Source organism: Moschus berezovskii, chromosome 17 (assembly GCF_049115385.1).
Source record: "Moschus berezovskii isolate FMDL1 chromosome 17, NW_MosBer_1.0, whole genome shotgun sequence".
Lineage (NCBI taxonomy): Eukaryota > Metazoa > Chordata > Mammalia > Artiodactyla > Moschidae > Moschus > Moschus berezovskii.
In genome coordinates, this window is record NC_142476.1 from 77236516 (window position 1) to 77249711 (window position 13196).

Below are 13196 nucleotides of genomic sequence, written 5' to 3' on the forward strand. Positions count from 1 at the left end.
TTGAAATTGACCATGGTGGAAATATTTCTACCACAAAAATCAGTCAATGTGAATAAATTAGGTTTTCTACTCCTAGAGAGGTGGTTGTTAAGCCTTTACCAAGAGAGGTTTAAATGTAATATTTCTTTGGGCCCTTGGCTACTCTGTGAATAAGACATGACAGCACAAAACAGTGTAGCTGAGGTGCTTTCTAGGAATATTACATGAATACTTTTCAATAATTGTTGCAACTATTGTTCTTCAATGAAATGAATATAGCATTTTTACTTATCTCAAAAATTTTTGAATAGCAACAAAAGTTGACCTCCTCAACTCCTCCACATGATCACAGGCTTTGGAATTCACTTCAGTGAAAAAAAGTATTTTGATGTCACGGGAATTCACGACAGGGATAGTAGTAACAGTGCAGAGCTGCCACCTGGATAGAGGGCCACACTTTACCAGAAAGAATTACACGCTATATTATGGAGAAAGAAAACCAAAACTTCAACTGCCCCACCATTATATAGGAAGAATTAAGAAATAATGTTGGTGAGATATATTTTGCAGGTCTCATTTTTCTTTGTTTATGCTTATTTTTCCAGATTTTAGAATATCAGATATTGAAAGCTAGTTCTGAGAGTTGGACAAGTTCAAGAGGAAAACTGAAAAAAATGCCATAAAGGAAGGGCAAAAACAAATACCTGCTAGAAGAGAATCACTGATATTACTTATTCGTGTTCTCTTTGAAAAATTTCTGAAAATACACCCCACAAATTTCCAATCTCTTTTCCACTGAATTCTGCTAACAAACTCTAGCATATATATATATATATATAGTTTCCCTAATGTAATTTTATTACATGAAAATCTATTAAGATGGGAAAAAGAAAAGCAAAGCAAAATCTCACATTCCTGGTAAAAGAAATATGGTGATGAAGAAAAAAAAATCCAAATTCAGTAAAAATCTAGCAAGTAGTCTGCATTTTTTTTAATTGTGTGGGATTACAATAGAAAACATAGGAATTAAGCTAAATTGAATAAAAGCAAGTCAAGGAAAAGCCTGAGCTATCTTTGATTTATTTAGTTTAGAAGTTTTGGACAACAAATAGTTCTATCAATTTTTGAATTTGTTTTAAGTAATGCATCTTTCTATTATACTGCCTATTTATTTATTATGCACACACCTAACTTGAATTCTTGCATATTTTTCTTAGAAATATTGTACTGTAATGACACTTATAAATATTTACTTTTTATTAATTTTTACTAGAAATTAATGTGTCCCTTTTGACATATTTTACTCCACTATTTGTTCCCTTTTCAGGTCAATTTTCCACTTATCCCTTAAACATATTTCCTATGATATTACATTCAGATCTTATGATTTCATGTGCACTGATGTTTGCCATCTTAACTCTCTCAAGTCTCCCCTGAGCTTCATATATATATATTATACATATATATATATAATACATATATATATATAAAATCTCCAGTTGTGCTTGATTAAAAGAACACTTAAAGTCAACAAGTTTATAAGCAAACTCATCAATTGCTTCCATCTCATTCTCTCATATTTTCTCTTATGTTCGAGGATAAGATCATCTATTTCAGTGGTTTACAAACTCTAGGTCACACAGGGAGCATAAAGTTTATTGCAATTAAATAAGTGTCTTTTTCAAGCTGTAATTCTCTGTTAGGGAATATTTACTTGAAGTTTGCAGACAGATATATAAAAAAAACTATCTTATGCATGAAGTAAATAAGAAAGCTTACAGGAAGTATAAAAGAACAAATCTTAATAGTAGTGCTTAGAGAGTAATTTACAGCAGTGAATACTTTTATTAAAAAAGTGAAAGCTATGAAGTCAATAACCCACGTTTCTGCTCTATGAAGCTAGAAAAAGAAAATTAGAGTATTCATATAAAGCAAATAGAAAAAAAGAAATAATAGCAATCACAGTGGAAAATCAAATAAAATCAGAAAAATAATAGAGAATATAAAGGAAACTAAAAGACAGTGTTTGAAAAGAAAGAAAATTGACAAACTGAACAGATAGACAGACAGATCAGGAGAAGAGATGTACAAAAAAATGAAAAGACATCCCAGATATGGGAAGGAGATATTTTTATATCAAACAGTTTCTAAAGAAATGGGCATCCAAATACACAAATTACTCATACAACTCAATAAGGCAAATAATAAAAAAAAAAAACTAAAAGAAGGAAGAAAATCCATATAGATATTTCCCCATAGAAGGTACAAAATGGACTATAAGCACATGGAAAGATGTTTAGTGTCATTATTCATGATGGGGAAATGTAAATTAAAACCACAAAAAGATACCACTTCACAACTGCTAGGATGACTATAACCAAATGTCAGATAATAACAAGTGTTGGTGATGATGTGGAGTAACTGGAGCCCTCACTCATAGTAGGTGGAAATATAAAATAGTAGAGCCATTTTGGAAAACAGTTTGCCAGATCCTCAAAATGTTAAATATAGAATTATCTTCTGAATAGTCAATTCTGTCAATCCTAAAGGAAAGCAACCCCAACAAACCATTTGGAATGACTGATGTTGAAGCTACAAATTTTGGCAACCTGATACAAAAAGCTGACTCATGGGAAAAGACCCTCGGAAAGATGCTGGGAAAGATTGAAGACAAAAGGAGAAAGGGGTGGCAGAGGATGAGATGGTTAGATAGCATCACCGACTCAATGGACATGAATTTGAGCAAACTCTGGGAGATAGCAGAGGACAGACTAGTGGCATGCTACAGTATATGGGGTCGCAAATAACTGGACACGACTTAGTGACTGAACAACAACAACAACATATCCAAGAAAATTGAAACATATGTCCAGATTAAAAAAATAAAGCACACGTGAATATTCACAGCGGCATCATTTATACTTGACAAAAAGTGGCAACAACCCCAAGTCCATCAAATGATTAATTGATAGGTAAAATAAAATGTAATATACTACTGATACATCCCACAAATGGGTAAACCAGAAAGCACTACACCACATGAAAGAAATCAGTCACAAAAGATCACATATTGTATAAAATGTCCAGAATAATCAAATCTATGGAGACAATTAGTAGATTAGACACATCTGGAGAGACAAATAGCCAAGGGATGGGCATGGGAGTATGGGGCTGATGGGTCCAATGAAAATGTTCTCAACTTAGATTGCATACATGTTGAATATGCTAAAAATCCAATGATTGTAAAGAATGCCAATGATTTATTTTGAAACTGAATTTTAAAATGTATAAACTTTATTTTTTTTCAGTGAAAGAAATTTTTAATTATAGATTTCTTAATAATTTAATCATCAAGTCAAAGTTCAAGTATTTTATATTGGTGATACTGATAAAAATACATTTTTTTAATGAATTTTTTTCCTAAATATTTCCTTAGCTTTTCCTTTTATTCATTTTCAACCTGCTCGTACTAAGTAAATGGAACTTTTTACTGCCCTGACATCAATACATATTAAACTACCAAATCTAAAACCCAGGCTTCCCCAAGTCAGTTCAGACACAAGTATTTGAAGAGTTTGTCATCATTCATATAAATTGTTTGAAACTTTCACAGCAATTTTCATACATTCATGTAGAATGAGATTTATGGTTTCATGAACATGTCAAATAAATAAAATTTAGATATTTTTATTTAAAAGTTACATCTTGAGAAATATCACTTTTTATTCCTGCTTACTTCCTATGCTTTCAATGTAACTAGGTTTTTGTGTTTTTATCACAAAAACACAATTATCACTATCACACAATTATCAGATGATTACCTTGTACAACAAGTTAGAATAATATCTTGATTCTAGTGATAAAAAAATTAAAAGTTAGTCTATGTCTTCCTATTATAGCATTACTTTGGAAAATAACTGCAATTAATCATTTTGAGACTTAAGACATGTTTTAAAATCATCTCTAAAAATATGAATAACACTGTATTATATATGTTACCACACCTACATTCAGAAAATCAGTGAACTGTCCTCAGTTGTCTACATGACTGCACTTGTCTTACCTTTGTCTTGGAAGGCTGATGAGGGGTTGTTTATGACACCTCTTGCTAAGGCTAAAGAGCTTGTGTACAATTTTCTGCGCCTTTAGGAAGAGTTGCTTCATGCTGGTCTCCAGTTGCTCGTAGCGGCGCTGAAAATTAGAATCCATTGTCCACAAATGCATTATGGTAGATGTGTTGAGGAAATAATTCATGGGTAGCCTTTTCATAAAGAACTTGAATTCATCTGAAAAAAATGCCAAAATTCAACACTTTAATAATAAAATAATCATTTTTCCTCTTCTCCAAAGTATATTTAGTATGTTAATGCTGAAACAAATACAATCTATTATTCTCTGTGTGGCAAATTAATAGCAAGAAGGTAATTTTTTATGATTTAGGATTTTTTTCTCTTGTTCCTCATAAGATACAACAAGAACATTCATAGAAAAAGGTAATTAAAATAATTGTTCTAAAGCAAATATTTGGGGTAAAAGTTTAACTTGAACTTAATTTTTCCATGTTCTCCTTTTGATGATAAATGAATTTGACGGTGTTGAATTTTTTTCCCAAATTTAATAGTCATTAATCTAGCTTTTATTTCTGGCAATAGCATTAATTGTTTGTTTCAAGTATTGTTTATTAAATAAATATTTTCAGAAATCATCCATAAATCAGTATAGGAGAATACATGGATTATCATTACTAAATGTTTGCAGTGGTTGAAGACATATTATTTGGCAAGTGATACAAACCCTATTTTAATCACTATTCTACCCACAAAATATTTACACAGCCTGCATTAAACTTCAGTCTGTTTGTACCTTGATTTCCATGTTTGTAAATGAGATAGAAAATTTTTGATTATAAAAATATCATTTTACTTTAAATTTTTATGAAGTTGCAAATAAATTGTTTTAAATGGCAATTTAGTTAGTTATAAATATCCAATTCAAAAATAGTTATTCTCAAATAACCAGCTACAGGTGTTAGTGTTTACTTGAATTTGGACAAGGTATGTTCAGACCGATTCCTTGGTAGAGACTGTCTCTATTGCAATGTTTCAAAACCTCCAAGTTATCACTAATATTTAAAAAATGTCAGTCACATGGGAGAAGATAAACTACATTAATATACATATATATATTTAAGAAAATTAATTTATATATAGTTTACAAACCAGGGCTATTTCAATAATCAAATCCAAACTATTTCATCAGCGATGGAACACACAACTTTTAGACAATTAACAGAAAATTATATTCATGAATATTGGATATGAATATATGAATACTGGGTTGATATTTTATTCTAGAGCAAATAAATACAGAGTTCTGGTATGTTTTGGATGTTAAATGTATCTGGAAGAACAAGTAAACAAAAAGAAAACCAGGACTTTTTATAGTAAAATTCATCAGGAAAGAGTTTTGAGGATATATCCATTTGATATGCTTCAAATCATTTTCTTAAGTAAGCAGAGTATAAATAAGAGATTGATTTTAAAATTCCAATTTCACAGTCCTCTACATTTTGTTTGGTCCCATATGTCTCCTTTGACAAATTCTCTCCTTTGAATAAAAGAGTTGGGGCATGGAAATTGGAAAGCATTCCCTGGATTATTCACAGAGCAGATGCCACTACTTTGCAAACTAATCATTCATTTCATTTCATTGTCATCTTTTACTTGAACATTTCTGATAAGCTTTTATTGTTTCATGGGTTTGCATATTTTAATTATTTTCATTGTTTATTATAGTAATATTACGAAAGTTTCTAAACCAGTACATTTTATTCAAGTGAAAGAATCTATTAATTTATTTATTTTACCAAAGTGGATGTAACAGTATATGCCAGCTGAAAACTGGCACTATGTAATTTTTAATAGAGTTTTAACATGACGTTTGAATAATTACTTCATTATGAAATCATTAAGAGTCACCATTGACAGTCCCCAAAACAGTTATCGGACACCTGTTGTGCACAAAACATACAGTTATTTCAATCTCTGAGTGGGACTATGAATAAACCTTTCATATTTTTTAAAAATGACAAATGACATGTAATATTTTTAAACGCTAAAATAGCATCTTATCTGAAATTCTTTCTACTTACAAGTCAATAGAATGTCCAGAAATATTCCCCTGGATAATTTATCAGTTAGTAAAATTTATGCTTATATAATGTGAAAACGAAATTTGAATGATACATTATAATTATTATATAAACCTCCAGATTTACATAACTACAAAGAGAAAATACAATGATTAATGGACACCAGTTAACAGTTAACCCTATAATGTCCAAACCCATGTAGAAGATAAAGTGCTCTTGCTTTGAAAATGGCAACTAAACAATGACTGTGGTGGTTTAGTTGCTAAGTCATGTCAGACTCTTGCAACTCCATGGACTGTAGCCCGCCAGGCCCCTCTGTCCATGGGATTCTCTAGGCAAGACTACTGGAGTGGGTTGCCGTTTCCTTCTTCAAGGGATCTTCCCAACCCAGGAATCGAACCGAGGTCTCCTGCATTGCAGGCGTTTACCAACTGAGAATTTACCGACTGAGCTATGAGGGAAGTACAAACAATGACTAACCATACTTCTTTGGGGAAATAAATTTGTAAAAGAAAAAATAATTAATGTCATATAAAAATATCCTAGGTGAAATGCATTTAGTATATGGGTTATTAGAGAGAGATTAATCTGGAGACCCCTGTTTGCAAGATATATATCAAATGAGTACTTTTTCTCAACAGTTTTGAGGACTATGAAAAACAAAACAACAGCAATATCAGCGGTAATAAACATCCTGTATATAAGTCAGTCAGTCTTCTTCACAAAACTAATTCACATGAAGTAAAAAATAATACAAAAGCAGATGCATGATCTTAATGAATTCTGTGGAGGCAAAGAGAATTAGCATAGGTGACGTCTTTCCAATAAATTATAGAAGACCAGCTACGCACCACGTAGACTCTCAAGATTACTACTGCTCTTCCAATAAAAATGAATTTTTTTCTAAAATAGCTGAACAAGGTTTGTTGGTGTTGTTTTTTCCCTCTCCTCTAAAACAAACTCGAGTTAACACTTGGTATCTAGTTAACTTTGAAATGAATTCACTGTCTCTGTTAACAGGAGTTCTTGCTTTGGCAGGAACTCAATTGCAGCGCTTTAAATATTAACTCATTCCCCTGAATAATCCTTCATGTAAATTTTATTGGCACAGTTATGTATGTTGAATGCAGATGACTTTTAATTTTGTAACTCTAATGTCAGCAAAAAAACTTTTATTTTTGCTACTGCATTTACATATTGATCTTGTGTATTTATATGTGTATGGACTTTATTCTCATGCTTCACAGTTGAATTAAATAGATAAGAGTGGAGAACGGAACATTTTTGGATGTAAAAGGACATAACATATAGATCCTGATTTGTGCTTCTGTCTTCATTGATGAGCATGCAAAGTATTGACCAGTATATTGGTTATACATTTTCACATATTCAGAACCTCTGCTCAGAACAGCTTTGGAATATATTTTCAAAAGTGTTCTAAAGCACTCTAAATTTTCTACTAAATTTTCTAGAGCTTTGGGAGCACATAATTTACTTCCTCAAAAGTGTAGAAAAGCAATCAGATTTTTTTTATTATTATTCAGAGATGATTTCTTAAGTTGTAAAACCACCAACATACCCAAAACAGAACCTGCTTCCATTAGAAAGTAGGACTATGGGTGGGCAGGATTCAAGGAGGAAATTTGTGCTTTTATGATTTTTATACTTCATATAAATGTGTTATTCTATTAAAATTTAATAGAAAAATGGTTCCAGGTACCACAACAGTAACAGAACTTTGCTGTTTTCTGAGGTTTTGGTTTTTTTTACCATTTTTTTTTTTTTTTATAATGGAGTGTGCTGGATGTCTCTATAATTTTGTTCAGATGACTGCAGAACTTGGAAAGGCTGTTGCTGCTATTGATGCATAACACACTGCTATCGGTCTTTTTATATAAATAAATAAATCTATATATATATATACATATATATATAATTTGAATTTTTGGAAACTTTAGCTGTGCTGTCAACTTTGGAAAAAGTATCCCAGTTGTACCGTGTTGGTTGGCATTGTACAGAAGTTAACAGCCATATTGGTCTAGAAACGTTAAACATAATTTTTTCCATTTGTACAGGGGTAACGCACTGTATTAAATATGTAAGGTCTTATCTACATGGGTTTGATTACAGAAACTAATATTCTCTAAATTAAAAAAAATAAAATAAAATTTAAATATTATTAGCTAGTAAAAATCATAGCTAAAAAATATTATTAAGTTGTCAGTTCAATATGTATATATCTTATATTTCAGATATTTATATAAAATGCTATTATTTAATGACTTATTAATATAAAAGTAAAAGCCTACTGGCTCACATTCTGGTTTTTGTTTTCTGTATCAATTACCATATTGGTGTAAAGTACTTTTTCAGTAGAAATGACAATGCAATATGGATAATAATTTTAAGTATTATGAAAGCATAGCAATAGTCTTTATCTAATAACAAAATAATTGTACAATGTATAGCAAAATTAAGAACATGGACACAGAACATCTTTAAATGAAAGGATGTAATAAGCAAAAAAGATGTGTATCAGATATACATGAAGAATCCATGAAAACATTTGCTTTTAACCAGAAATTATCTGTTCATTTCTCATGAGAAAAATAACTCCTCATTTTGAGATACTACTGGTCTAGTTCTTCATACATTCTCCAATTTATGTTTGTAAACAAAGAAGTTTTTAAATAATACATGTTAATAATATATTCTATTAACACAAAATTTTCTGTGATCAATAAGTTAATAAAACAAATATTAATTCCTTATACTGAATGCAGTACCTTATCTATAAATGAACACATGTCAAATCTAGTCTGTTTTTAAGGCTGGGTTTTTATTTATTAATTTGTTTAGTCTACAGTAGGTTTTTACCTATGCTAAGTAGGACCTCCAAAGTTGAAAAATAAGCATCAAACTCTACCATTGAACTTCAAAGTTACTGCTCACTCAGCGCCACTTCTAATAAAGTTGTTTCTTGAGAATCACAGTTTCCTAGAAGATAGTATGGATTCATCTGTCTTCTTTTGATTTTCAAAGAGAAAAATCTGCCTAGGAAATAATTTAATTTCAATCCTTGACACTACAGATATACAAGATTTAAAGAGGTAAGACATAAAATTGAGAAATAGATGGAAATGTGAGTAGGAAGAAGGGCTGATGGGGAACAAAGTTGAGACAGAAAATTTAGGTTGTGTCCTGAAAGTTACTAATGACTGAAATGGAAATATGACCCTTGAGGGAGCAAAATGAATAGGCAAACTTTAACTCACCCCATAATCCTGATTAGAACTGCTTTTTTTTTTTTAACTTTTATAAAGTTTTATTTTTCTCCAAAATTTCCAAGGGACTATTTGAATCATTTGTACCAGTTTAACATTTTCTCAACTTCTACAGTAAATCACTGATAGGACTTTTGGGTCATCAATATCAATGCAAGTCTATTCAAATCTTTCTATTAACTGTGAGTATAGAGTTTATACTGAAATTGACAAAATACTACAATGCTGCATAAAATAAATGGCAAGCCTATTCAATAGCTTGTGAACTGGTCAATTTTATGAGGTCATAAAATGAGGGGTTCACACGGGCATAAATCAGAAATAGAAACTAATTCCTTTGTAGCTCGCCTAGAAATGTTGTGCTTTTCCTGATCATTTTCTATTTCTCTGAAAGATACATCATATTTTTATGTTAAAATATTTTAATACAGCAAGACAATTAATCTGTCCTTCATCAAATTGCTCTGTTTTTGAACCCCATTCAAATGTTTGAAAATTTACCCAGAGCTTACCTCTGCAATTATAACTATAGTTATCTCTATATTTATAGATTATCTCTATAACGAACTATAACTATAGAACAGTCAAGACCCAGGTCTTCACATTCCCAGCACCCTTGCAGCTACAAGATATAGCTGCATCATCTAAGATATAGGATCAAGTGAACATGAGCAGAGTATGGATCTTATGCTGTTGAAGCGATTACAGAGGATGCCTAGAGCAATTCTCTAGGGAGACAGTGATTGCCGCAGTAATGGTAGCATTTGCTGTTATTGGATGATCAGCCGCTCAAGATGGTTATCCTCCTGCTCTCTGTCTGTCCTCTGCTTGATCACTGCCTGTTTCACCTACACCATGCTCATATGATTGACCTTCCTATGTATTTGCCCCAGGCTTCAACTAGTGACTATTCTAGTTTTAGATCAGAACTTCAACTATGCTTATCAAAAGGGCAGTAAGGGGCATGCCCCTCTGCTGGTTTCCTTGGCAACCGATAACTTGACATCAATTCCCTGTAACTGGTAGCCACCCCTGCCCATAGGAGCAAAGAAGGCCACCTTGTGCTACCCCATTGTCCACCACACATGGTGAGGTGTTGCTCTAGGGTCTTGCTTCAGATGTGTAAGCTCTACCCATTCATTAAACCATTAATGTTTCTGTAACTGATTCCAGGCTCTTTCTTCAGTCTTGAAAGTGGGCAAGTGCAGGCCTTAAAGACCTGCGGGGTGCAGCCCTATAGAGATCTAGGGTTCAATTCAATCAGCAGTGGTGATCTCACGAAATAAGTCTTATGCAAGGTCTTTTAAAATTTTGTCTCAACCAGGTAGTATGGGTATGATTCTCTAGCTTTCTTGAAGATTCTGTATGCTAACCAATATCCTTTAATTGATTCCTTATCAGACTGGGTTATCTAGAGACTGATTTTCTTACTTTCACACCCCCCCCCAAAAATAAAATTCTGGGCTACTAGAGGTACTGGTGTCATAAGTGGTTTGGAAGAGTCTCCATGGATAATAGGAGACTCTTTCTGGATTTGTTGGGGAAAAAGACTTTTTAAATAAATGCAGTATTCAGGGTGGAAGTTTGACAATAGAAGTACCACCTGTGTTCATCTAGAATGAAGAGCTTGTTGAAGGCACATCTGGGACTATGTGCCTATATAGAAATGAATAAGGAACATAAAAATTTCAAAGACTGAGACTGACTTGGTTACTACAAATAGAGATGGCTTGCTTAAAGAGCTCAAAAGCCTACATTTTTTTTTTTTTTTCTGAAAGCGCAGAATGCTGGAGACTTTCAAGGAATAAAAGAGATCTTTTATCTCTTACACCTATACGGCTTCAAAACAAATTTTGATCCCAAGACTGAATTTAAATTCCTGCCAGATCTGTTAAAGTTGGAAAGAACATTCAAAGTGGTGGGAACCTGGAAACTGGAAGGTAGATTGGGGGAGGACTGGGATGAACTCAGAGTAATCCAGAACACTAAATGCTCACTTTCCTTGTCCCCAAGAAACAGCATCTTCTCTCCTGCCTGATGGACTAGATTATCTTGCTTCGAGTCATTGTAATGATTTTAATCAAAGGCATGACATTCATTAGGAAGCAAACTTCAAGTCCCACTTCCATCATCCATCATGTCCCAAGGGAGTTTATTGAAAATATTCTGACTTTCCAGTTGTTATCTAGAGTTTGCTGATTTTCTACTGGAGAAAGAACATTAAATGCATTGATGAAAGGAATGCATGCATATCCGATGAACATTATATTCTGTAGTATGGGGACATCTGTTAGTGGGAAAATCTGTGTGAAATTGGATGGTGGGCTATGGTTTCAATTAGGATACAATTAACCCTTGTGACTGAGGCCTAGAAACAGAGATTACACCTTAGAGACACAGTGGACATAGGTATTGCAATAGATGATAAGTCCAGGGTGCTATTCAAAAAAATTTACCTGGAGGAATTTTAGAGTTCACTAATCAGATCATGGTCCCTTGGGATTTAAATGTGAAATCAGTGCTTTGAGGTCCTATTTAATTTGTATAATTGAAAGAAAAAAATCTGCAAAAGAGGCCTGACTTGAGTTTTCATGATAGAAGAATGCTATCTGTAGTCCTGAATGATTTCAAGACTCAGAACTCATATGCCCTACTTAATAGACCACATGTTTTCTTTGCATTACGAATTAACCCCATGGGCTCCTAATGCCACAGGAAGCAGAGAGGAGGCTTATAGAAAGTAAACAGTAAACTGGGTTTTCTATGAAGCACCTCAAATCAGGTCCAATGGAATCCTAACCCAGACCATGTTTATTTTCTGGTCTCTGACTAAAGAATTAGAATAGAAAAGCTCTGTCTCACTAACCTTTCAGGTAAAACCTATAAAGGTAAGATGTATAAAAGGAAGCTTCCTTCTAGCAAAAGACTAAATTCAGGTGATACGTTTTGTTTTTTTTTTAATGGTTGACATGGTTACAGGACTTGGAGATCTGTTCAACACTGAATATTTTGAAAGTAGTAATCACATTCCATCTCTACTTAACTCACATATTGGCGATAGCTCAATCACAGAGTAACTCTAATTAAAGCTGCCATTCCAGATACGGTAGCTTACTGGTGACTGGACTCCAAGGACTAGGGATAAAGTTTCTTCTATGGTACAAACTCTTTTATCTATCATTATCAAAAGGGAAGCCTGGAAGCAGTTTTCGTTCCCAAGTCAGCTATGAGAGTGAAGCATTTCCATCATATTCAAGGGTCAAATCATTTATCAGCCTCTGTCTGCCAAGTGACTTCAAAGGAATGCAGACCATTGCATCCTGTCATGGGACATATTTTGCTAATGACATCATACTAAAAAGACATGAAAAACACAAGTAACAGGTATCCTGTCTGCTGGCCAATACCTTAGCCATGTGCAAGATCTGCAAATGCGTTTTATAAAAACTCAAGCCTCTGATGTGTGAGTGAAATTTCTGAGAGTCCAGTGGTCTTGAGCACATTTGGATAGCTTCTCCAAAGCGAACAACAAGCAATTGCTCTCCTCCAGCTCCCTTTAATAACAAAACTGTAAAGATCATTGAAGAAGCAGCAAATGAATTATCTCATAGTATCACTGATAACGATGACTGCAATGATCTCTCTTGGGATGTCAAAGGTGCATGTTGCAGATGTGTGTTCTCCTTATGCACTCCAAAGATGGCACTTATTATGTGCTTTTGTTACCGTTTCTGGCACAGCCTCAGAGCCAGGCTCTCCGTTCTCCTGCTGACTCTATGAGC

General features: G+C 33.1%; 1 protein-coding gene across 2 annotated transcripts in view; it reads right to left on the bottom strand.

Moving 5' to 3' along the window:
- The window catches only part of BRINP3 (BMP/retinoic acid inducible neural specific 3), a 486084-nt gene that overhangs the window by 94294 nt on the left and 378594 nt on the right, over positions 1-13196 (bottom strand). For both annotated transcript variants that reach the window (XM_055419914.2, XM_088845071.1), the window contains one exon: positions 4043-4265. In XM_055419914.2, the coding sequence (XP_055275889.1) occupies positions 4043-4265 (223 nt within the window). The remainder of the gene's footprint in view (positions 1-4042; positions 4266-13196) is intronic.